This window comes from Zootoca vivipara, chromosome 8, assembly GCF_963506605.1.
Source record: "Zootoca vivipara chromosome 8, rZooViv1.1, whole genome shotgun sequence".
In the NCBI taxonomy this organism is placed as follows: Eukaryota; Metazoa; Chordata; class Lepidosauria; order Squamata; family Lacertidae; genus Zootoca; species Zootoca vivipara.
In genome coordinates this window covers 77295319-77323144 of record NC_083283.1, presented here as the reverse complement: position 1 = coordinate 77323144, position 27826 = coordinate 77295319, and the positions used below count along the sequence as shown (strand labels likewise).

The 27826-nt window shown below is 41.5% G+C and overlaps 1 protein-coding gene across 6 annotated transcripts in view; it reads right to left on the bottom strand.

Annotated features, from left to right (window-relative positions):
- CTNND2 (catenin delta 2) overlaps nucleotides 1–27826 on the bottom strand; it is a 236816-nt gene that overhangs the window by 148957 nt on the left and 60033 nt on the right. For 3 of the 6 annotated variants that reach the window (XM_060278053.1, XM_060278051.1, XM_060278049.1), the window contains one exon: nucleotides 12305–12373. The exons of the other annotated variants lie outside the window; for them this stretch is intronic. In XM_060278053.1, coding sequence (XP_060134036.1) covers nucleotides 12305–12373 — 69 coding nt within the window. The remainder of the gene's footprint in view (nucleotides 1–12304; nucleotides 12374–27826) is intronic. 6 annotated transcript variants of the gene reach the window in all.

Genomic DNA, 27826 nt, shown 5'->3' with positions numbered 1-27826 from the left:
TCTGGCTCTCTGTTGAGAAGTTTTACTGGAAAGAGAAATGGGAGAAAAACAAAAATACACCCTTAAAAAGCTTAAATGGATAGAACTGAACACAGCAACTGAAATGCCAGGTCTTTAGTTTTTAATGCTTAAATTGTCTACCCCTGCCTCTTTATCTCTGTATCTGATGACAGTTGTCTGATTCTCCCCCCCCCCCAAAAAAAATGTGATGAAAGATTCACACCTGACACCATCAGATATCCATAACAAACAGATTATGTTAGCAAAAGTACCATGGGCCAAATGGGGAGGTTTTATCACAATATATCATGAGGTATCTTACAGAAACTACAGATAGGTACCGGTAGATACACAATCATACAATCACAGAATCATAGAATGGTAGTGTTGGAAGGAACCCCAAGTGTCATCTAGTCCAACCCCCTGCAATGCAGGAGTGCAATGCACAACCCAGCTTATTCTCAGAGGGAAACAGTTGGGGCAGGACTACTTTCCACTAACACCAGGTTCTGCCCCAATAGCCTGAAGGGATTTGTAGGACTTGGCAAAATCAATTAACAGATGTTGCTCTGTACACCAATTTTAGGGATTGCATTGATATAGTGTGAGGAAAAACTACCTTCTCCCTCGTGTGTGTGTGTGTGTGTGTGTGTGTGTGTGTGTGTGAGAGAGAGAGAGAGAGAGAGAGAGAGAGAGAGAGAGAGAGAGAGAGAGAGAGAGAAGTCTGAATTGGACAGCATGAACCTAATTGCTATCCTATATATGGTAGAGATTGGAAGCAGCAATAACAGCACAACTTACATCCCATTCACGGTACCTGACTTGTCTGTGACACCACTAGCAATCTCAACAGGTAGACATCCTTCAAATTGGATATAGGTGTTCAGGCATATTTTCCAGGTAAAATTTCCCAGATACAATTGTGGAATCCACACCCACAAAATCTCAGCCTTTGAGCATAAGCTTTGTTTGAGGCTTATATCTGATGTGCTAGAGAAATAGTGGGGTTAACAGAAATATAGTGGTACCTCTACTTACATTCACCTCCGGTTATGTATCCTTTGGGGTAAGGTAAAGGTAAACGTAAAGGGACCCCTGACCATTAGGTCCAGTCATGACCGACTCTGGGGTTGCGCGCTCATCTCGCATTATTGGCCGAGGGAGCCGGCGTATAGCTTCCAGGTCATGTGGCTAGCATGACAAAGCTGTTTCTGGTGAACCAGAGCAGCACATGGAAACGCCGTTTACCTTCCCGCTGTAGTGGTTCCTATTTATCTACTTGCATTTTGACGTGCTTTCGAACTGCTAGGTTGGCAGGAGCTGGGACCAAGCAACGGGAGCTCACCCCATCACAGGGATTCGAACCGCCGACCTTCTGATCAGCAAGCCCTAGGCTCAGTGGTTTAACCACAGCGCCACTTGGGTCCCTATTATCCTTTGGGGTACGTACACGGCAAACCTGGAAGTATTTTTCCGCGTTTCGCCGTCTGCGCCAAAGCGGTCCCTCCAGTTGCAGAAACCTCAGGATCTGACCGGAGCACCAGAACAGATCCCATCCACAACCGGAGGTACTACTGTACGGGGCATATCTGCCAGGTGGGCAGGAGGACGAGGTGCACACGGGGGAGAGATCCAACCTTTTATGGTACTTGGACTTATGGCAATAGGTGTTGCCAAATGACACAAGTGCAATAAATGGGCATATATTGAACCATGCCGCTCATTTAAGTCCTTGGGGTTTCATTTGTGTGAAAATACCCTACGGCACACCCATATGGAGGCAATTAAAACTTAAATCTGCTTGTCCACTGGGAGTTATAAGACACTTTATTATATTTATATAAATATAATAAAATATTATTATAATAAAATATAATAAAGCTCACCTCATCCATTAGAATCAATGATTTTTTTTATGTTGCTAAAATGTATATTGCTTGTTATTTGGTGCAGCAAGCACAGTTCTGGTAGAGACAACTTAAGATATAATCCCAAATAAGGCCCTGTGTTTGCTGCTTGGAGACCTACAAAGTACACTTGGCGCAGTACTCTAACTGAAGTGTTTTTTTGTCCAAAAGAAAACGTTCATAAACTTCAATTGTGCATTGGGTGAAACCTCTCACTAATGCCAGTCCAACACTTAGCAAAACTGCCCCCCCTCCCCGAGACCTGCAAGCTAAACAGAGTGTTGTAGTAGTTTGATGTCAATTAATTATATTATTCATGTAATGTCACCTCAGGATATGCCTGATCATAAGAAATTTGACGTAACCTTTGCTGAAGATGGCAAATGGACTCTGAATAATTCCAACCCTCAGCAATGTTAAAATTAAATCTGACCATGAAAGGGTTGCTTATCTGCAGGAATGATCCCCCCCCCAGTAGATATGCAGTTACTCAGTTCAGATTTCAAATAAAGCCCAAAGAATATCTAACCAGCAAACAGATTGATAGGACAAGTGAGATTCTTTGTATGTTGGATTATAGGCCAGATCACATATATTACACATGGCATTCTTTATTGTCCCTTATGTACACATAGGGATAGATTCCGATACTAATTCCAGAATTTTTAAGACAGTATCTGACTAAGATGATTTCAAAATTAGATGGTTTCTGGCTGATGTAAACAAATTTGTTACACTGGGGGAACTATATACATGCAAGCAACCAAAAAGAAAAAAAATAGTTATAGGTGCAATCAGCACCTATAATGGTGTTTTGGTGTCAGGTAAAAATGCGACTTTCACCCAAGCATTGCTAAAAAAGGGGGGATGCCTCTTGCTTGGCTGATGCTGAACAGTGTTACCATTTGCAAGTGAATCTACAGCCTGAGTTTCTTTCTCTTTCATCTAATAAAACAGGGCATGCTGAATGCAAGTTTCTGATGCAAGGCTAGCTATATTGACAATATTTAGCACCACAAATCCACCCTGTGCCTGCTTTTCACATCATAATAACGGCTGCTTTCTTACTAAATTCTAGCTTTTTCTTCTTTACTCTGTAGGTCATAGTACCATAGACTGTACTGCAACAAAAATATATTCCATCTTATTGAGGCAAATTATATCACCTTTTTACTCACAGTGAGGTCACCTTGTAAGTAACCAAAACAAACACCAACCAACCAACTAACCAGAAACAGAATTCTATTTTCCTCCACACAGTCTAATTCATTGTTTCAAACTAAAATATATAAATGAAATCTAGGTAACTATTTTCAAAATGTCTACCAGAGTTAAGCGATTTTTAATTTTTAATTTTTGCTATTGGGCAAAAACAGAGTAGCTAGCAAGTCCATTCTTCAACAGTGCATATACGTATTGCTGTAAGGCCAAACACACAAATCAATAATTAATATGTTACATCAAAAATACTCCAAAAGTTACTATAGCCATATTATAATCACCTGAGATAATAAAGCACATGAATAGTTATTGCTTACCAATCTTATGATAATACAAGCGTCACTGGAGGAAAAAAAAACCTTTCCTAGTGCCTTGATCTTAATGCCAAATTCTACTGTATCTCAGTTATACTAGCACACAAAGTTATTTCACTGTACCTGAAATGTCCCTTAAAGGTATACTGTTGCCATTATACTAAGCATGTTGCCAAATATTGCATGGCCAATATGCAAATACCCATGGAGGAAGTTTCTCTTAAACGAATTCGTCGAGCGAGGCAAGCTCCGCTCGAAAAATCCTTTCGTTAAGCGGAAATTTCGTTAAGCAGGGCATTCGTTAAGCAAGGCACCACTGTACTTCGATAACACTAAATATGAGATCAGTGTCTTTATGTCCCATGTTTAAAAAATGCTCAACTAAGAGAGCCTCTCTGTGCCCCTGTCTAATTCTGGATCTATGTTCGTTAATCCTAATTTTCACAGCTTCAGTTGTTTCTCTCCTATATATTTCTTTTTGCAGGGACAATAGATGAGGTATACAACCCCTGCACTAGAACAATTGGAAAAATGTTGAATGTATTGTTTAAAATCTACTTCTGGGCAATCAATTTTGTTTGAATAGCCAAGGGACACTGTTTTCAGCACTGAAAGGGGGCAAGGGCAAAATGGGGCAGACTGGACCAGACCGGACTTTCCCACACAATGTCTGGGAGCAAAACTTCCATGTAAACAGGAATCCCCCTGTATACTAATACTGTAAACTAACCACACAGAGAAATTGTTTGTACACCTGATCTGCTAAAATAGAAAACCAATGAAAAGGAAATACTTTCTAGTAAAGTTTATATTGGTATATTTTAATACCAACTGCCACCAAATAACAATAAAAAATAGTGTTTTATTGTCCACTGAAATCAATGGACTTTATAATTGCTTTTTTAAAAATTAAAGCACGTCTTTGCCTGGAACAAACAAAAGAAACCCTACTCCTAGGAGCAGTCATTCTTTTTTAACCTCTACATCCAGTCCCATATACAGTAACCAAAAGATTACCCAGCAACTTGGGGATTTATGATTACAATAGACTGCTGTAGACATTTTATAAATATACAAGTGGTACTGAATTATGCAGATATATCCAATACTGAACTGAGCAGAAGTTAATTCTCCCCCCCCCAAAAAAAATCCCACGCTTGTGTTATCATTTAGCTATCTTACAATGTTGTCCTTTGAAATATGGAATTGGTGTTAACACAGTACTTTGATCGTGTAAAGCAACCAAGTATTAAATTTTCTCACTTAATACCAAGACTTACAACTCTCAACTCTTATCAGTCTTGTCCCTTTAGCTCTAGGCACCATCCTTCTGTGTCAGCTATGATTTCATTTAAACAAAGATAATGCTTATGGAACTCCAATATGCTTTTCTTGAGCTCTAGACAGAATTAAATGAGAACTGAGCTAATAAACAGACTCAACACACAGCATAATATGGCAGGAATGAAATTGTGGGTAAACAGGACAGGAAAAAATAAAAACATAAGTAAGGGTAAAGGTAAAGGGACCCCTGACCATTAGGTCCAGTCGTGACCGACTCTGGGGTTGCGCGCTCATCTCGCATTATTGGCCGAGGGAGCCGGCGTATAGCTTCCAGGTCATGTGGCCAGCATGACAAAGCCGCTTCTGGCAAACCAGAGCAGCACACGGAAACGCAGTTTACCTTCCCACTGTAGCGGTTCCTATTTATCTACTTGCATTTTGACACGCTTTCGAACTGCTAGGTTGGCAGGAGCTGGGACCAAGCAACGGGAGCTCACCCCGTCACAGGGTGACAAGCAGAATTGTCAGCTTTGTAGAAACCTTGTGAGGAACCAATTATGCCTAGAACGTGTCATATCACTGCCCGCAGATTGGGAGATTGCACATCTCACCATGGAGGAAGATTCAAAAACTCCACTTTAGAAATTTAAAAATTAGAACAGACTGTGGTAGTTACTTGCACTTCCCGTTCCAATTTGCAATGAGGAAAGTCCAACGTCATTCCCAGTTATCACTTGATAACTTGAAGAAGGCATTAAATTGATAATCCTCTCATGCCATTACTCAACAATGCTTTCCAAGAGGGGGTATCACTTAGGTTACATGAGTGAAATGTCCTCTAAGAGTTTGTGCTGAAGGTTTAACTTGAAGCCTCTTGTGTTCTGTCTACATGTGAGGAAAAAGTCAGATTAAAGGAAACACCAATTCTTTTCTCTAGAGGATCATTTAATCGGTTAAGGGTGTAGTCTGAACATCCTCCTTGGGGTTCTTTAATCTGACAGTCAAGGTTTCAAATCCTGGCTCAGCCATAAACTAACAAGCAGAGGCACTGGGAAAACCACAATATCTCAGCCTCATATTGCCAGTTAAGAGAGGGAGAAATGGTTGATCTGCCTGGCATGTTTGTTCCTAGGCAGAATATAGGGTTTTACCAGCCAGTCAGCTGAAATACTCTTTCTCACCCCCTTGGCCCTTGTTTCCAGGGTTGTTGGGTGGTGGTTGTTTTTTGTCTCAGTTGGTTAGCATTTCATGGCCACTGGTCACGCTCACTCCTCATTGGGCTGTTTCCTCCCTATGTTTGTGTACTTGGAAAATAATGTCCTATATGCTAGTAGTGAACCCAAAGCTTAACAACAGCACCCAATCCATTTGGTAAATCTTCTGAGGTATTAATATTTTATTTTGAGACTTTTTTTAATGAAAGCAATTTATCTGTTAATAATATGTTTCTATCATTGCTTATTTTTCTCATGGACTGAGGTGTGGATATACCGTGTTTTCCCAAAAATAAGACACTGTCTTATATTTATTCTTCCTCAAGAAGACACACTATGGCTTATTTTCAGGGGATGTCTTATTTTTATTATGCGTCCAGCCTCGCCTCTTCCTTGGCGCCTTCCAGAACTGCACCTATCACTATGTCTTATTTTCGGGGTATGGCTTATATTGCGCAAATGCTTAGAAATCCTGCCACGGCTTATTTTATGGGTATGTCTTATTTTCGAGGAAACAGGGTAGCAACTGTGCTCAGAATGTCTGTACTATTCTGGCTCACGCAACGCAAAATGAACTGCTACCAATGGTCCATCCCCATGACTGGCAACTAATACTTTCAGGCAACAAGACTGCTTACTAGAAGTGCTAAGCAAGGTAAATAAATGCACCCACCTGAGAGATTTGTCAATCAGCATCTTTACTCTACCTGAGACAAGTAACACAGTTTAAGTCCTGCTTTCCACCCAAAAAACTGTTGCCACGCTGACTTAAATCAATAAGGCTTCCGTGTGTTTAATGTTTTCCTTTCAAAAATATCAGCTAAGTGTAAAGCCAACCAGAGTCCACATCTTTAGGCTCCATCATCATTTTATGGGAGCATGGAGACTCCTCTCACAGGCAGTTTATATCCTTTGAACTCATATGTTTTACAGCCCGATCTCTTCAATGGAGAATACATTTTGGATTATTTTGAAATAGCATTGGTGTTTGAGTAGCATTTGAAAGAACTGGTTTTATAGGTCACATAAATTGCAAAAGAATTGACCTGATCTTACGTTTTTCTGCAATCAATCTGATATACCATTTTTCGGAGCTTAACTAGTCACCGAGAGTGTTATCGAGTGGAAAGCATTCAATAGTTGTTGATTTTGATTCTCTTAACATGGGGAAGATAATATTTATTAAGAACCTGGTGTTCATAACAGTGTAATAGGACAAAGAGAGCAAATAGCCTCCTATAAACATGTTGTTTTTCACCTGAGAGGTGCATAAGTGATTCATGATCAGCAGCTTTCCTAACTACCGTAGTTATCTGTGCATTCATAACTGAAAGTCCAAGAATTTAAGTTAATCCTTTTTCCTGAAAGCTCATACATACCATTAAACACACAGAATATGGTATAAAATGTTGCTCTTTATCATGTAACTATTAGCTATTTAAACCACGTTTGCAAGATTTGTTTTATTGGGGGGGGGGACTACAGAAAAGCCTCCCACCTTTGGAATGGTGTTTTTGGATTTCTATATTGCCACAGTAAATGTGGTTTCAGAAAAACAGATACCTAGTTAAAATTATTATGGGTTGTTTATAACTTATGCTGCTGCTGCTTGCGGTGTAGTTTGAAAAACTCCCCCCCCCCCCAGTGGCTGTTAAGCCTTGGTTGTACCTTGTCTGTTGATTAGCTAAAAAATAAAAGATAGCTGAATCCAAGAACAATTCTGAATTGCTGCAGCCAGCCATAAACATGCATAGTCAAAGATAAAAAAATAATTCATGCTGGCTGGCAAGTTGTTATTATCACCATCACCATCACCATCTTTATGGAATAGAAAAGAATAGAAATACAAGGGAAATAACACAGAAAAATACAAATAAAGCCTTACTAAAGTAGTAGTTGAACACTATTGGCCCAGACGCATGTAGACTTTTGAGGCTAAATGCCATCTACCAGCTTCTTAAAATCAGGAGCATATTGAGGGGATGATATTAATAATGTTTCTCTCTTTGCACTGAACTCTGCCCACCCCAGACAACTTGAGAACAACCTCTGTTGTGTACCAGCCCTGTGATCTTCAGATGAAGGGTGGTATAATAATAATAATTTATTATTTATACCCCACCCATCTGGCTGGGTTTCCCCAGCCACTCTGGGCGGCTTCCAACCGAATATTAAAAACAGTACAGCATCAAACATTAAAAACTTCCCTAAACAGGGCCGCCTTCAGTTGTCTTCTGAAAGTAAAATAGTTACTTATTGCCTTGACATCTGCTGGGAGGGCGTTCCACAGGGTGGGTGCCACTACCGAGAAGGCCCTCTGTCTGGTTCCCTGTAACCTCACTTCTTGCAATGAGGGAACCGCCAGAAGGCCCTTGGTGCTGGATCTCAGTGTCCAGGCTGAATGGTGGGGGTGGAGACGTTCCTTCAGGTATACAGGACCGAGGCCGTTTAGGGCTTTAAAGGTCAGTACCAACACTTTGAATTGTGCTTGGAAATGTACTGGGAGCCAGTGTAGATCTCTCAGGACCGTTGTTATGTGGTCCCGGCGACCACTCCCAGTCACTAGTCTAGCTGCTGCATTCTGGATTAATTGCAGTTTCTGGGTAACCTTCAAAGGTAGCCCCACGTAGAGCGCATTGCAGTAGTCCAAGCGGGAGATAACTAGAGCATGCACCACTCTGGCTAGACAGTCCGCGGGCAGGTAGGGTCTCAGCCTGTGTACCAGATGGAGCTGGTAGACAGCCGCCCTGGACACAGAATTAACCTGTGCCTCCATGGACAGCTGTGAGTCCAAAATAACTCCCAGGCTGCGCACCTGGTCCTTCAGGGGCACAGTTACCCCACTCAAGACCAGGGAGTCATCCACACCTGCCCGCCTCCTGTCCCCCCAAAACAGTATTTCTGTCTTGTCAGGATTCAACTTCAATCCATTAGCTGCCATCCATCCTCCAACCACCTCCAGACACTCACACAGGACCTTCACTGCCTTCACTGGTTCTGATTTAAAAGAAAGGTAGAGCTGGGTGTCATCTGCATACTGATGAACACCCAGCCCAAACCCCCTGATGATCTCTCCCAGCGGCTGCATGTAGATGTTAAAAAGCATGGGGGAGAGGACAGAACCATGAGGCACCCCGCAAGTGAGTGCCCAGGGGTCTGAACACTCATCCCCCAACACCACTTTCTGAACACGGCCCAGGAGGAAGGAGCGGAACCACTGTATGACAGTGCCCCCAGCTCCCAACCCCTCTAGACGGTCCAGAGGGATGTTATGGTCGATGGTGTCAAAGGCCGCTGAGAGATCCAGCAGAACTAGGAAACAGCTCTCACCTTTGTCCCTAGTTCGCCTAGCAATCGCCGTTGTCTGGCACCAAACAGAAACAAGAAAGGGTTGCAATCTCCTCTTTCTCACACACCCATAAGCAACTGAAGCCTGCCTCAGGCGGCGCCTACTCCATGTGCCTACAGGCAGCAAAACAAATACAGCAGCAATAGGAGGATTATTGTGCTTCTCAAGCAGTTAGCTGCCTGCCAACTGTTCAATGTGTCCAGCAGGCCTGTGAGTGGTTTCTGCACTTCTTCCCCTACCACAACACATATATTTTTTTAAAAGCTTCTCAAGTAGCTGCCTGCCAATTGCTCCATGTGGCTGGCAGGCAGCAAAACAAAAACAAATAGAGCAGCAAATGGGGAGGTGGAAACAGCAGCTCTTTAAGACCCTGGGGATTCCTACTGCCTAGTGAACAACTCACGTATCAATCACGGCTCTGTCTTTACTCATTGGCTAAATACGCTGATGGGTGAGAACAGCCAGGCTGGATCGCTTAACAGAAATTGCTTAGAAGGGAACCTACATATTTTGCTTCATAAGTGGTATCACAGAGCCAGCCAGCCAGTCAGTAAATCGCACAGTCCAAAGATGGGATTGAGTCTTTATTAGCGAAGCACAGTCTTCACGGACTAGACAGAATTTCACATCGGAGATTGCGTCTGGATGCAGCCTGTCTTTGCTCCTCTCTTTTCATGACTCTTCTGGTTCTGGGAGACTAGGGCAGAGGGGAGCTTGTCACAGCAGGAGGAGTTACTCACGATTCATCACCAGCCTCAGTAATCTCTGCCTCTTGGTGTCCCTCATCCCACTTGCCTGCTTCAGCTTCTGATTCTTGGCTTCTCTGCCGCTGACTCTCCCAAGGCACTAAGTCCTGTTACCCCTTCAGCTTCTGACACTTCCTCTTCCCAGTCTTCTCCCTCTTCTCTCTGTGGCCACTCACTGATGTTCTACCACCTTGTTCTACCACTCACTGATGTTCTACCACCACTGCATGGGCTCTGAGCCTTTTCCCCTTGATTGTTCCCCAGCTGGTTCCTCCCACCACTCCTTTGTGTCTAACCAGTACAAGACAACTAGAGAATTGGTTTTAAAAAAGAAAAAAGAAAGATGAAAATGAAAGCCCTGCCTGAGGGCATCATTGAAAGTCTGTGGGTACTGGGTTGATGACTCCCAGTTAGGAATTAACATACAAATTCTTCTACTTTCAGTTGGTGCCCTGGAAATATATGAATATGTTTATATCCTAGCCAGATATCACACTAAAATTGAGTTACTAGTAGAATATACTTCCTGAATCCATCATCTGTCCCTGTTCAACAGCATGTAATATTAATCTGTTCTTCAGTTTGACAGGTCTAAGCAATCACTGATTTTTTCTCTTTGATAAAGAAACAGTTTTATTATATCACTGTCTTATTGAATTACTCAGTCAAGACAACTAATTACGTATATCTTAACATACATTACAAATCAGACTAGAAGCAAGAAGGCAGATATGTTTCAGGGTTGTTTTTTGTTTGGTGAATCTCAGTATTCCTTTTAAAAAAACTAAACCAAACCCACACACCATTTTAAAAAAATGATCTAAAATCTTAAATTCATCATTGAGGCTGAACCACAAGAACTAAGAGTTCTTAGTAAATGAGATTAATTTGACCTTCATGTAGCTGTGTTGAAATTAATGAAGTCATTAGTTTTGTTACAATCAAAATACATTCCAAAACAAGGTGACATATGCTATCCTAGTGTAATCAGTACAAGGAAAAGAAACAATCCAGCAGTAAAATATTTCAGAGATGCTGCTACAAAAGTGTACCTGATAAGTGACTTTGCAGAAAACTGCCCCCCCCTATTTATTTCAATCAGAACTGAAAATCAGAAGCCACATTTAAATGCATGTTTAGCGCCCGATTGCAAACCAGAAGTCTTGACTTTATGTTATTCATGACCCCATTGCTTACCTGCATAGCCTGTTAACCAAATGCCAAGGTGGCACTCAGTTTGAGAAAGGCCTTACTGACTGTTCCAGGATAGAATCAACAAACCAAATGAACTCTTATCTCACAGTCCCCCATCTAAGAATCAACATGCTGAAATCTGCAGCACTAGATCTTGGCTGGATGGGCAACTAGATAGTGCCATGCCATTTATACTACTGAATAAATAAAGAAATACAGTACTGCTAATCATTCCAGAAGCTTTTTTTAAAAAACAACAACATTTTTTGTATCATATATTTTTAAATTTAACATGATAAATGATACTGGACCCTGGAATATAACATACACAGCGTGAAAAGCACAAATGTTGTAATAATTTGCAAGCATACACAAATGAATTCTTTAAAAAATAAATAAATCAGTGCTCCATATAGTGCCAAATGATTATGCCCTTTGAAGAAAAAAGTTCTTCAATTACCAAATCCTGCATATATTCATATCCACAGTTTTAAACCTCTAGGGTTTACAAACCAAAACTTTAAAACAAACCAGAATACCTGTTGACATTACAACAGTCCTACATAAATTGCAGGACATTATTACTAAAGCTTCTGCAGACAGGTGAAAATTGTATTGCTTAAACAAGGCTTTTGGTCGTAGTTTGGCAGAGCTTACATTGTCCAATGCTTTTTTCCCTTGCTGCTTGTATAAAATTAGAAAGAAAAGAGCAAGTGTTTCAGCACCCAACCCCTAATACTCCAGAGTTGCCACCCCAGATCAGTTCCTGATCTTACGAAATAAAAATTAAAATTGGTGTGTGCATGCAAGGGGTTGCTGTGATGAAAGGGAGCCTGAAAAGCTTCACCGTGTGCACCGCATACAACCCTTTGGGTCTTAGTATTTTTACTGTGCTTTGAACTACTTGAGGAAGGAGTATATCAGTACAGTTGGGTCAATTAATATGTAGTAAAAAAAAAAAGTATGCCTACATGCGTACGTCAATTGGGATGTGATGCACTGTGCAGGTGGGATCCTATTGCAACCTGACCTCTTAAAAATGTGTTAGAAATGAATCAATCATTCAAGTACATACACATTTGAATGCGTATTTGAAATCTTATTGGAGGCAACCTTCATCCAGGTAAAAGAGTTCATGAAAGATCTGGAGAGGAACAGAATTGTGGAAGTTAGCAGAAAAAAACAAATACACTGGTTCAATCAGTCATTAAGAGAAGAATGTGCACTTCTGATATAGGAGTTGCAATTAAAATTAGTTGTAACAAGTGTTGTTATATTTTAAACAAATAAGGCAGTTGAGCTTCTTTGCATTGTTTTAACTTGTTGGGGCAAAAAAACATATACAGTATATGGTTTCGAATTAGTCCTCCACGTTTAAGACACTATTCACCTTTCCATTTTTGCAGTGGCTGTGAATTTAACTGTACAGGTACTAGAAGCAAACCTGTCATAAGCAGAAATAAAGGTAACATTTGTGATGATTTTATCAATGTGGTTTGTTCAGTGTCAGACCATTGTTTGGAGAGTAAGGTTGACAGAAAGAAGATAATGTTTAAAAGTGCAACATATATAGAAAAGAAGTCTTCTGTCCAGTTTTAATAGCTGCAACTAGACACTTAATAGTGAGTAAAACCCTGAACACAACAAACTGAATGCTCCAGTCCTTTGCTGGAGAAGTCACTTTAGGCAAACCTCCTAATTGACAGAACAGGAACAAAGCTCTGGACTGCGATCCCAAGGTCTAAACAAAGTCTAATGTGCAGAAAGAGAGTCCAGCAAGCATAGCTTGCCCCTTCCCTGCAATGCTGGATATAACCCACCACCACCACATGCATGCGCGTGTGTGCACACACAGATCCAATAATATGCACACGAAACTACCTTAGATGTTGCAGTGATTAAAGAAACGCTTGCATGTATTGGAGGTCAATGTGCACACATGTCCAAGAAGCCTATAGATCAGTCTGCTGTAGTCGGCTTTCCTAGCATGATCAAAGCTCTTCCATACCCAAGGGATATAAAAATATCTCACTAAATGTCAAACAACAGGTAACGGAAAAGAGACAACCAACAAGGTCAAATAAGAAATAATTATGTACATTTCATTTTTTATATAAGGAAAAACCAATAAATCCCACCGAACATTTTTTATATCAACCAAACGCGAGATCTCAAAATCCACTTGGTCCTGTGCGCTGTACCATAATTCATGGTTATGTGAAAATGATACCAGATGAGGCCCATCTTGACCGAAACCCATATTCTGCTGTTTAGGGGTCAGCTCTCCTGCAAACATCGAGCATGCCTTATTTTTCTTGGGGTTGTTTAGCTTCAATGATCACGTTCAATTTTAACTGAACTCCATTTTTTAAAATTAGAAAGTTACATAAAAAACTTTATGGTCCCTTTCCCACCACAAATGTTTCTTCATATGGCAGCATAACCTAGTATCACTTTTATATCAAATAGTGTCCTGGCTCTGACTACAAGGGTAAAACTACACTTTTCATGTAGTTCCACATTATTTTTAGGAACTGTTTTTTTTTAAAAAAAAATACAGCCGTTAAACTGTTTTACCCCTTGGTGGCAAAAAAATGTACGGGTACAGGAATATTAATTTTATCCTGCTGCTGTGGGGTGTGTAAGCAAGTGCATGTGTTGGGTGGTACAAAAATCCTTTAAATGCATTTTCATGATACAAAATTTCACAGGGTATGTGACTGACAGCTGAGAGATTTGGATGTGGTTAGGGACAGAACGATGATTCCCTGCATTAGTCACTACTACAGACCTACTATACTGCATCTCAATGTTTATTTTCCAAACCAAGTCAATATATGACCAAGCATACATATGGTAATCACACATTTCTCTCAAATTACTCAAGAAATGAAAGGGAATATGTCACTTTGATTTTAAATATTCTGCATTGAGGGTATTTCCCCTTTAACTCATTGTTCTCGACTCAAAAAGATCCACTCAAGGTCTGGAAACTACATAGCATATAATGGTACTGGGATAAATTACCTGGCATCATCAGAAGGATGGGCTTTTAATGGCTCCAGTGGCTCTCACCTGAAATCTTGCTAACTGCACTGCTCATTCTTGCGTACCAGATAACTTCAGGATTCGCCATGACTCCAAAAGAACCAAGTCCCTTTCTCACATTACTCTTCCACTCACAGACAATCTGAATATATCAACCCACTAAAATTTAAATCATCAGACTCATGTAAATGAATTGCATTTGGCTCTGGAATTACTGAAAAGTGGCCCGCTCCTTTTGTGTCTGTTTTGGGTTGCTGAAAGGTAATGTGGCCTTTCCTACAAAGGCTTGGGTTTTTTGTTTGTTTTGCATTGCATTTATGCTTCAATACCTTAAGCTTCCTATGCCAATTTATGCTTGGAAGGCCACACACAGTGCTTTGAAGTTTCACACCAGTTTCCCTTCATTCTAATTACTAGTAAGTGGCTCAGAAAGATGCACACAATATCGGCAATTTCATCGATGTATTTTCCATGGAGAAGTGTTTGTGTGTGTGTGTGTGTGTGTGTGTGTGTGTGTGTTTGTTTGTGCGTGTGTTTTAAATGCAACAACAAATACAACAACAGTACCTCAGAGATTTTCCATTAGCCATGTGCTCTCTCACCCATACATGTAAATCAGAATTGCACATTTTCTTTGGTTAATGGATGACAGGTTTACTACACTTAATAATTACTAATGGATTAAAAATGAGGAAATGGAATCAAAACTTCATTTAACACTGCAAATGTCTGTGCCTAATCCTGCCTAAGTTTTAGAAAATGTGACTACACCATAAATCACTCTCTCTTTCATGTAAAGTGATACACCTTCAGAATGCTATAGTGCGCAAGAAAAAAGGGAGAAAGGATGCAAATTACAGAGTGTGCCCGTGTCCCTGCTTTTGCCCATCATTACAGAGGACAATGAAATAGTTGACTTGTCAACATTGTCTACAACTTCACTATTGATCTCCTCCCCAGGCAGATCTCCACAGTTAATTTGATGGATTCCTGACATTCCTTCTCCAGAGCCTAGCCGGATTTGGAGTCTGGCTACCTGCCATTGTTCTGACTGCCAAAACCACAGAGTGTTAATGAGGCTGCTGATTTGCTAAGCTGTGACAGGGCTCTCGGAAGAGGAGGCTTTTTGGTGAAAAACCAGGACAGTTATCCACAGGGAGGATGTTGTTGTAGCCGCCCAAGGCTGTTCATGGATTCCACTATTTTCCTGCTTCCACTCTTTTCTCTTCTCACTTGTTTAACTGAATGCAAGAAATGTGAACACCCAGAATTTTTTTTTGTGTGGCTGCAAAGGTCTGCATGTGCAATAAAAGGGGGGGGGAGAAAAAGAAAACACTCTTATATGGAATATTTTATAATGGAATGGGCAGTGTTTAGTCTGATACTTAACTAGTAGCATTAGTGGTGCAACTCCATCTTTCAAAATGGCTTCTAAAAACTTTCCCCAAAGTGTTTACCTCTTGCCTTTCCCCAAATGGTGCTGAAGACAGATAACAATAATAAAACAAGCACAAACATGTTTTTTTTTAAAAAAAATGAAAGTGAAGCTAGTTAAAAGCAAAGGTCTCTGCCTGCTGGTAGGTCATTAGAGATGGGGCTAGCTGGCAATCCTTTGGGCAAGGAGTTTCGGAGAATGAGATCAGCCACTGAGATATTTTCTGAAGTTCCTGCCAAATGCACTCCAGATGTTGGCATAACATAAAGAAGAGCCTCTTCAGTGGATTGGAAAACCTGGGCCAACCTGTGGTCTTTCAGATGCTGGCCCCAAGTCATGTAGGGTTTTGTATATCCTAACCATCTTTCAGATATGCCTAGGCATATAGAAGAAGCTACAGTGCAGAATTACAGGGTGCAAAACAGTGCAAGTATTTACCATCGTTAACAGAGATGCAGAGGAGCCTGGCACTCTAAACCACAAGAAGATTTTGAAAGCTGAGTCTCCTGTCTCCTGAATGGTGCCAGTGAGCAATGATGAGCCTAAAAAGGGTGAACTGCCCTTATCATGCAAAACAAGCACAGCAGCAAAGACCTTCTTCCCCAGGCAAGATTAATACTTTTCTGTGCTGTGGTCCATATTTAACCTGGTCATCCCAACTTTTCGTTAGGGCTTTTAATCTATATCAAAAACTCCAGTTTCAACTCCTTAGCTGCTTAAGAGCCAATTGCCTCCTTGGGCCCATAATGAACTTGTCTGCCCTCACACGATAGGTGTTAAGAAAATGTATAGGAAAGTCGTTCCCAAGAGAAAATGGTCTTGGGCAAGGTAGGTGGCTGAAACATCCTCTCTCGTATTAGGGAACATTTCCACCTTCATTTCTCCCATTTGGATCCAACCATTCTGTGTTGGATCTTCACCTTAAGGTGAGGTGCCAGATAATCCCCGCCCTCCCTCCCCAAAATCTGCTTCCATTGGATACCTGTCTCTTACTCCTGGGAGCTGAATGGACAGACTATTTCCGCCTTAGTCCCACCTTCTCAAAGCGGCAAAACTAGCAAACTTGAACTACAGGGGATGGTCAAGAAGTCATTAGGTTCCTCCTTGGCACTAGTAGCAGGTGCTGGTGATTTTGGGATGGGATCACAGCAAGAGATAAAAGAGTTAAACTTCTTCTCATTTCATGCTGAGGTCCTAACAAAAACTGATCCATGCCTCTGCTACTTTTTAAGATGATGGAGTTCCGAATGGCTTGTTTACTGTCACATGTAGTTTGGCACTGAGCTTCTTCCAGGCGAACAATCAAATCACACAACAGACACGACAACTCTTATGAGATATGAAAAGTGGAGCTCAAGAGTACTGAACTGAGGTAGGTCAAATTCTGTTCTCATGACTAATTTTGCTAAGCAGTTTTGCTTCATATGGCCGAATATTCAAGGGAGCTGCTATAACTGGCTGTTTTTGACTTTCTCAACCTTTTGTAGTACAATTAAGCGATTGACAGATTGGAGCTGGCCAAGAGAGACGTTACGGAAGTAGGAATTAACAGTATTAGGAAACAGCTGAAGTTTGGGACCCTCAAATTGCTATTAAAAATGTAACCAAATCCTACAACTTTCAGATAAGCTACCATGATGAATTAATTTAGAGCAGAACTACATTATCAAATGTATCACATGGTCAAATCCTTCCTAGTCAGCACATTTATTAGATACAGGTGGGAGACAGCATATTTGAATTGCCCCAAGTGTAAAATATTGCTTGAATATTGAATATTGCATGTCTGAGTGAAGGGTTCATCTTAACAGACTTGTTTCTATGTGAATGACTTTTAACACACACATATACAGGTGCACAGAATTGTTATTCCAATTCACTGACTTTAAAACAAGAAGCATGACAAATAACTTGAATTAGCAATTGTAAGGGCTGCTGGATCTATGGATTTGCTGATTTCAATGGGTCTTTCAAATTCATTAGAAATTTAAAGTTAAGCTCTTCTTCTATTAACTACATCTCTTCAAAGGTTATGTAAAATAGCAGGTGGAATTTTAAAGATGTTAACGGCAGGATTATGGCTATATAACTTGGGTCAACAGCAGACAACCTTAGCTGCAGGAAATTAAGTGAATATTGAGAAAGTTAGAAATTAAAGCTCAAGAAGTACTGTGCCACTAATTAAGACCTCAAACATTTGGATAATGTTACTTCATTTGCTGGTGATATTTCCATAAGAGATGTGAGTGCTGAAAATCTAATCAGCAAATACTTGCCATTACTGATGTGTGTATGCTAACTGAATATTTACTTGCTCAAACTTCATAGAAGTCCAATGTAGGCATTTCTCCCTAACAACTGATTCAATATTCATCTTTATTTACTAAAGACAACTTACAAAACAAGGGAGTGTACCTGCCTTTACTACAACCAGCGATTTTGTGACAGTCAAGAGTGATCACAAGCAACCAAAAGCCAAGTAATAATCCACTATTAATGTTTCGTTCATGTTTCAATAAAAGCAATACTTGCCCACATTCTTTCATAAATATGTTATATGTTCATAAATGCACAGAAATAAAGTCTCACTTTTGTACATATTCAGTATCTTCAAGTTGTAATGAGATCTTTTCCACACACCAGCAACATCACTGAAATTTGAATTCCAATTTGAGCAATTAATAGAATTCATTGTCGTAGTCATCTTTTCCCAAGAAATCCACTAATACTCATGAAATGCATCAAAGAATGACTAATTTTCTCACATCTCTTTCCGCTTAGCCTTCACATTTTCTTAAGAGACAAAGAAACTAGAAGCAATTAACAACTGCAGTCTTTTAAGAAGCAGCAATGTTTTTCATCACAAGGAATTTAAATTCATAGGCTCCAAAGAACAAACCTATACAGAAGTCCCATTGAGTTCAATAGGACTTACTTCCAGCTAGGTGTGTATAGGATTGCAGGATTTTTATGCTTCATTTTTAAAAGAAATGTTTATGCACTCAAGTGGAATGAGAAGTGTACACAGAGGTTTGTAATTTCTCTGTCTATACACCAGTTCTAGAAGGAATAAAATCCATTGCCATGCCTGCACAAAGAGTATTGCATTAAGTGTGACTTATCTTACATATTAAAAGTAAAGAAGACCGTACAAAGTTCCTACTAATAGAGCCTCCCAGCTGTTCCACAGCTTACTCTACAACATTACTGAGCAAGATTTGGTTACAACATCTGAAGAAATTGGAGTGGGACACACTAATCAACAGTTAATAGAAATGTTATGGGGAAATGACAGCACACTGGCTGCCAAAAAGCAGAGAAGGAATACGTGACAATAATGTTTTAGGGAATTACTTATTATTGGTGTGATATTAGAAGCAGTGTTTAGAAATCTACACTTAAGCTCAGAGTACGTGTCAAAAAAGATGCTCAAAATGGTGTATAGCCAGCATCTTTGCTTGATCAAATAATGTAGCTCTGGATCTGGGTACCAAACATGAATGCCACAGATACTGCCTTGAATGCCACAGATACTGCCACAGATACAAGCCAACAGTTAATAGAAGCTTATTTGTTTACATTAAATGTTGAGTAAAAGAACATTTCCACCCTGACATCACTTAGGGCAACTCACAACCATTAAAATCACCACACCATCATAAATCCACAATATTACAAAGCTTATGGCTATATTCCAACAGCAGTTTATTCAGCACTCATGTTCTGCACTCATTTCTGTGTTTTTTGCTTCGGGGGGGGGGGGGATCAGTTCGTAGTCCCTTCTTAACCATGTCTTGTGTTGACAAAATTGGGGTACATTCCCCACCATTTAAAATTTAGCGTGACTTGCTGGTATATCAGTTCAAAAGCCACGTTTCAAAATTGCGACAGGTACTGCCATGTGAAAGGAAAGTTAGAATTCACAACAGAAGCACGAGTAAAACTAATGGAATAAACCCCATGCCGCCTTAATGCACGTGTCTGAAGCCTACCTTGCAATGTGAGCCCAAAAAGAGCAGGTCAGTATGTCTCTCTGAGTGGTACTGAGCAAGCCTTTCTTTCAAGACCCCACACAGATTTCCATCTACCCCTTCTTCTGCATATGGTGTGCATGTTAGTTTCGGCATGGTTAGAATTATTGAATTATTCCCCATTGCCACAAAAGATGTGCGTATATCACTGCAGTATTAAACACACATATTTTTATCATGTGTGCATATTCAGTAAACATTACCCCCATTTTGAGATATGTGCGAGCTACTGGATAACTCTGCTAAAATGTACTATTGCCAGTGTCCAAATGCCTTAATACAGGCACGACAGGTAGATCACTAGATGTCTGTGGTAGATCACTGGCTCCCCCAAAAGAAGTTCAACAACTTTGTTGAACCCTCAAAAATGGGCTTTCCTTAAAAAAAACACCAACTAAACAACTTTGACCTGAACCCCCCAAAATGGGGTGGATCACTGCCAATTTTTAACTCTGTGAGTAGATCGCAGTCTCTTGGGAGTTGGCCACCCCTGCCTTCATACATCTCTGTTGTCCTAGTGGTGCAGCAATAAAACTACTAGCACTTCTGAAAAGCTAAGGAAAGTCTGGTATGGTTTCAATGGGAGACTGACTGTGTGTTGAGATTCCTGCATTGCAGGGGGTTGGATCACATGACCCTCAGGGTACCTTCCAACTCCTGCAACAAGTTTTGTTAAAATAAAAAAATACACACACACCCAGTTTGCATCTGTATTGGAATTATTTTTAGAAGATGTTCTGTGTTGGCTCCTTAGGGAGGAAGTGGAGAATATATACACAAGACTCTTCAAACGTATGTGAGTGAAACATGTGTCTACTAACAGAAGTTACAAGAAGAAATTCCCTGTACTGTACCAAAGAGGCACAAGCTTTTCAGTACTACGTTCTTCCCTGAATTTGTGATGGAGGCTGGAGAAGCTGACCTTTGTCTGTATACTACAGCTTATCCTGAGACCTCTTGATTTCCATTTTAATTGGTGCCAGTGGCCTTCATAAGAGTCTTGCCCCATGCCAGGTGGCATACTAAATAGCCTCAAGGGGTCAAGACATGACAAGGCAAGGTAACAGGTATCCAAGAGACTATGACGTGGGTGCTTGTTCGGTAACAAGACTGCAGCATTTAAACTGCTCCGAGATCTCAAATAAGCTCTTTCGCTTCCTCGGCAAACCTAACAACAGCCCGAATCCCAGCCTCCAAGCTTTTATTTGCTTAAACATGTATGTATAAAACAAAATAAATCCTTCAAAGCTGAAGGAATACCAGGAATGTGAAGATGCAACTTTCAGTCTTGGGACTACTCATTAGACGGCCTCTGCTTGTGTCTCTTCAGTCAGTGCAAATAGCAAAGGATGTAAAAATGGCCTCACACACACACACACACACACACACACACACACACTTTTCTTTCATGTGAGAATGGTCTATTGCAGCTTGCAGTCATCTCAAAAAAATATACATGCACGTATACAAACAGCGGGATAGGCTGTTTCTTTTCTATGGAATATTTCTGCCAAATTCTCTAGGAACACACATCTAAAAATTGTTCTTATGCAGAGAACGTAAATTGCTCAATACTCGAAAAGAACCTTTGAACAATGTATGTCCGGGGGGGGGGGGGAATTCAATGAAACATTTGTACCGGTATATATGAAGGCACCAACAGTCTTGCAATTTTGTTCAATGAAGTGTGTGCTAGAAATGCAGGCTGCACATCCCCGTTTTTATTTCTGGCAGGCTCTTGTTATTCTTTCACATACAAGTTTCCTTTGCAAGACATTCAAAGTTAATGAGACATTAGATTTTATGTAACCTGAAGCAAGCACCTCAAGTGACAAGCCAATCTGAATTCTGAAAACATCCATTAACCTTCTGCGCTAGCAGAACATTTCAGAAGCATTTTTTTCTTCCATGCTATTCTATAGCAAGCAGAGCTAGAAAAATGAGTGAAATAAAAGGGTATCGACCCATACTGTACTTGCCTAAATTTAATCTTGCTCTCTCTCTTTTTCTGTTTTTCTTTTCTTTTAAACTAACAGCTACCCTGTTAGTAACTTGGAAAGAACATTTTGTTACAGGTAGTCAGTTCTGTAGCTGTCGGGCAAAAATAGTTCCCATTTCTCACAGGGGAGGTTACAGAATCCACTTAACACTAGAGTAATCTTAATGCGTATATGTTGAAGTACACCAAGGGATTCTCGACCCTGCCTACTATTTGCAATTCTTTCATCTTGGCTTGCCTCCTTTTTTGAAGCGACAATCCCTGAAGAATATTGGACACAGAACTGAGTATTGGTAAGGAGGGATTAGGTCCTGATTAACAATGGGTCATTTATGGTATGTATAAACAAAAAACATGCCTTAAAATTATACAAATTAATAGATGCAGTAAGGAAAATTCCTTTAAAAACCTACATAGAACCTGAATTACTACTACTACTACTACTACTACTACTATTTTACATAGAAGAAGAAACTTAACAAAACTCTAGAAGCACAGCTTATTTGTACTGTTTTTGTATGGCTTTGCTGTATTTATTGACATTATGATTATTTCTCATTGTTCTGTTCTCTTTTTAATTGCTAATTTTTACTATTGCTCATTTGGTATGTTGTGAGCCACTTTGAGCACTATTACAGGTAAGTGGCATACAAATAAACTGATGATTATTGTGATTAGAGGAAAACTCAGCAATGGCCAGAGGATTGGAGAAGATCAGTCTACATCCCAATTCCAAAGAAGGGCAGTGCCAAAGAATGCTCCAACTACCGCACAATTGCACTCATTTCACACGCTAGCAAGGTTATGCTTAAAATTCTACAAGGCAGGCTTAGGCAGTATGTGGACCGAGAACTCCCAGAAGTGCAAGCTGGATTTCGAAAGGGCAGAGGAACCAGAGACCAAATAGCAAACATGCGCTGGATTATGGAGAAAGCTAGAGAGTTCCAGAAAAACGTCTACTTCTGCTTCATTGACTATGCAAAAGCCTTTGACTGTGTCGACCACAGCAAACTATGGCAAGTTCTTAAAGAAATGGGAGTGCCTGATCACCTCATCTGTCTCCTGAGAAATCTCTATGTGGGACAAGAAGCTACAGTTAGAACTGGATATGGAACAACTGAGTGGTTCAAAATTGGGAAAGGAGTACGACAAGGTTGTATATTGTCTCCCTGCTTATTTAACTTATATGCAGAATTCATCATGCGAAAGGCTGGACTAGATGAATCCCAAGCCGGAATTAAGATTGCCGGAAGAAATATCAACAACCTCAGATATGCAGATGACACAACCTTGATGGCAGAAAGCGAGGAGGAATTAAAGAACCTTTTAATGAGGGTGAAAGAGGAGAGCGCAAAATATGGTCTGAAGCTCAACATCAAAAAAACCAAGATCATGGCCACTGGTCCCATCACCTCCTGGCAAATAGAAGGGGAAGAAATGGAGGCAGTGAGAGATTTTACTTTCTTGGGCTCCTTGATCACTGCAGATGGTGACAGCAGTCACGAAATTAAAAGACGCCTGCTTCTTGGGAGAAAAGCAATGACAAACCTAGACAGCATCTTAAAAAGCAGAGACATCACCTTGCCGACAAAGGTCCGTATAGTTAAAGCTATGGTTTTCCCAGTGGTGATGTATGGAAGTGAGAGCTGGACCATAAAGAAGGCTGATCGCCGAAGAATTGATGCTTTTGAATTATGGTGCTGGAGGAGACTCTTGAGAGTCCCATGGACTGCAAGAAGATCAAACCTATCCATTCTTAAGGAAATCAGCCCTGAGTGCTCCCTGGAAGGACAGATCGTGAAGCTGAGGCTCCAATACTTTGGCCATCTCATGAGAAGAGAAGAATCCTTGGAAAAGACCCTGATGTTGGGAAAGATTGAGGGCACTAGGAGAAGGGGACGACAGAGGACAAGATGGTTGGACAGTGTTCTCGAAGCTACGAACATGAGTTTGACCAAATTGCGGGAGGCAGTGCAAGACAGGAGTGCCTGGCGTGCTATGGTCCATGGGGTCACGAAGAGTCGGACACGACTAAACGACTAAACAACAACAACATTGTGATTAGAGCTTTTGTTCAGCCGGAACTGGCCGGAACTGGTGGGCGCCATCGCCAGAGAAGGTCTTCATAGTGAGTTACGACTTCTATTTCTAGAAAAACAGCACAGATTGTGACAATTATTTAGCAACTGACAGATGTACTTCCTGGGGCGTTCACAATAAACCTAGACCCCAAATTCACTACTAGAGTCCAACAATTTTTCTGCACAGGATTAATTAATCTTTCATCTTCCTTTTTGAGAAGAAGTCCTTCTCCTCCACCAAAGCCAAAACAGGTTTGGTTCACATGGCACAGTAAGACAAACTATGGTTTACTGGGACTGAATGAACATGCAGACTCCCAGAGAAGAAACTCACAGCTGAAGGACCATTAGCCATGTAAGGAGATTAGTTATTATTCCTGCTTTTGCTGCCTGTTTGAGAATGGGGGGGGGGGAGAGTGTAGGATAAAGAGGTGGGGGCAGGGTAACTAACAGGCCAGAATAGATGGTCAGCAGTTTTTAGCTTGCTGAATCATAACTTATGCATGTAATACAGGTGTCTTTAGTCTGCAACCTGGCACTGAAAAAGCTTCATCACATTTCGTACAACTCAACACCCTTGCAATTCATTCCAAAAAAGTTACTGTGACATATATCTGGTCTCCTTTCCCTGCTATACTTAGTGGATAAGGCACATGCCTTCTAATATCCAGAAGTTTTTTTTTTATTAAATCCTGTCTAGTAGGAAGATATTAAATTATTCCTGGTGGGAAGGTCAAGAAATCCTGGCAAAGTTTATCACCAGGTAGCCAGTGTTAGAAACTCAAATATATAAGGTAGATGCAAAATGACACCTTAAACCTAGGTTACGGTCAGCACAATAGAATTTTGGACTGGGTGACCCTTTCAAACCTACAATTCTACAAGTCTATGATTTCAACTCCATTGTTTGACTATACCTTGCTCTTACAATAATTCATTTGTCCCAGTATGCAAGAAGGAGAAACACACACAGTGGAAATGGAAATGGTACTAGCTATGTACTAAGAGGTTTTAAAACTGTGGGCACCAACCTGGCACCCACAAATCTCCGCCTAATCGCAACTGGGCCCATGTCAGTAGCAAAATGCACCTGGCACCTGGCTAATTTCTAAAACTGCAGGTAGCTGCAACTTTTTAGGATCTGAGAAGGGGCTATCTTCCCACACCACTGAAAGCTGTTAAGAGTGTGCCCTATGATATGCTGAATAGTGCCAGCTGTCATTCAGCCACAATGTGCGTCCTGAGCCCTTAAATATGGACTACAGTCCACATTTTTTTGTCCCTCGTCTGCCATCTATACTGTGCTAATCATGAGACCTGCTTGTAAGGAGCAAGATCAGAATAAGATAAACTTGAGCTATCTTATTCACAGTATTCTTCTGCCCGGTCATTTGTCTTTTTCCTTTTTTTATTTTATTCTTAATCAAACTCTATACAGTTCAGCTGTTGAGGTATAAGTGTCTTTATGTCCAACAATATGGATTAGTGTAATCTCCTTGGAGATTACACTGAGAGCCAGTGTGGTGTAGTGGTTAAGAGCGGTAGACTCCTAATCTGGGGAACCGGGTTCGTGTCTCCACTCCTCCACATGCAGCTGCTGGGTGACCTTGGGCTAGTCACACTTCTCTGAAGTCTCTCAGCCCCACCCACCTCACGGGGTGTCTGTTGTGGGGGAGGAGGGGAAAGAAGATTGTTAGCCGCTTTGAGACTCCTTCGGGTAGTGAGAAAGCGGGATATCAAATCCAAACTCTTCTTCTTCTTCCTTGGCTCTGGGTGCATCCTACCTGTTAGAAAAGGTGGCATTTCACAGGGGAAAAGAGCAGGCTGTGCTGAACCCCAGGGTGAGGGAGACAGCTGGATGCTAGCCCTGTCTTTCCTGTTAAATTGAGATGGATTTGACCAACAAATGCAGGACATCCTGTCTCGGAGCCCCCTTATAAGCAATTGTTTTGACCTACCAGAATTTCCTCCCATTTGGGACTGCAGGTGTTAAGAGGGGAAGACGGTAGCCACAACACAGGATAGTCTTTGGGCATGACTGGCCTACCTCACAAGAAAGTTGTGCAAGGAAAGTCGTAAGCAGGCTCTCTGAGCTTTCTCCTTCCACAACAGTTACTAACCTACATATATATTTAATTGTTCACTTGCTTACACACCGCTGTGCTAATTTGCATGGCCTGGAAGGGGCTAGGGTATATGTGCAGGTTAGAGAGAGACATTTCTCAGCCTGGTTGCCTGGAGGCAATTATTCCTTTGCCAGAAGCATGTGGCTATTCAGAAACCTACACTTTCAACATAAACAGTGCTTCCTTCAAAGAGTGTTAATCTCTAGGGGGGCAATTGTAACATTTGAATAATGCCTGTTATAAAGGCATGTGCACTGGGGGCAAGGGCAAATGCTTAAACTGAGAAACGCTTGAGAGGGAGAAATTAAAAATTCTAACAGGCCGGAGGGTAATTTTAACTTCCAAGACACCTAATATCAAATTAAATAATGCAAACTAGGAAGCAATGAACATTCATGCAATTGAAAGCTAGGTGTAAATTTTAGGGCACCTTTTCCCCTTCCCTTGCGGGTCTTGTCTTTCTAGTTTGCAAACCTGATGGCAGGGCCTGTCTCTCACTCTTTTATTACTGACGTGCGGCACTTTGGGAGACAATTGTCTGAAAAGCGGGGTAAAAAAAGGTAAACAAGTAAGGAAATTTGCTCAGGAACATACTGACATTCTTCTACAGTGAAACATTTGTCTCTTTGTTAAGATGTACCTCAAATGAAATGTTCCATGTCACCCTCTCAATCACTTTATCACTACAGTTTGAATACTGATTCCATTCTAAAATATCATGCAACTATATAATGTTAACACTTAAAGCAAATGAAACCATATACTGTACAGTTAAACCTTACAACAGATCTCAATCCAGAAGCAAGTCATACACACCCTCAGCCTTGCATCTGGGGAACAGGGTGATGATGGTTTTCAAAAAAAATTGCACCAATGACTGGGCTGGAACTTGACTTTTTGGGCTTTTTATCACTTTCATCTCCTTCCCTTCCTACATCTACATGAACTGAAACCCCCACCCACCCACCCTCTAGAACAATACAGGAAATATGACTCTCAACGATTCTCAAGGGGATTCCACCAAGGCAACTTCACCATTACCCAGTTGGCTTGATAGAAGATTGCTGACTGAATGCTGACATCTGTGGCAAGAAAGGGGGTCTCCTAAGATTTCAGCACCAGTCAGCATCAGGGCAGGTGCTAGGGTTTTTGGCGCCCTAGGCGAGGTCACCTTCTGGCGCCCCCCCCCCCCGTGTGAATGGCAGGAGGGATGAAAAGGGGCACAGAGCCCATGTTGCTGGTCTGGGCAGTGGCCGCTGTCTCCGTGCCGCTGCCGGCACCGCTTCCTTTCTGCTCTCGGCCGCTTCCTGCTCGGCCCAGAGGTGCTCCTGCAGCCAATCAGAAGCTGCGAGCGCCTCTGGGCCGAGCGGGAGGAAGCGCCTGGAAGCGGCCGAGCGGGAGGAAGCGGCTGGAAGCGGCAGCGGCACGGAGACAGTGTCCGCCGCCCAGGCCAGCCTCCAGAAGGCGCGCACAGCGGCGGCGGCCTCAGAGGAGGATCGCCTCCCGCGTCCTCCTCCCCACAGTGCCCCTGTTCGCCAGGTGCCCTGGCGCCCCCCAGCCCGAGCCTAGGGACGGCCCTGCAGGCAGTGGCGGGCAGGCTGGCCAGCGCAGAGTCCTTCAATTTCGGCGCTCTAGGCAGTGGCCTAGTTTGCCTTCATTAGTGCGCCGGCCCTGAGTCCCACATAATTGCAATCAAGTACATACACAACAGGTAGATGAGGAAGATCCTTTAATGCTGCTGTTGCAATTTTCAAGAAATTGAACAGCATTGATTGAACAGCCCACCCCCTTCAGCCATTCAGCCCCATTCAGACAAGCAGTAAATGACACACCAGTGTTGGGAGGGCAGCTCTGCCATACCAAGCACACTGTTACTG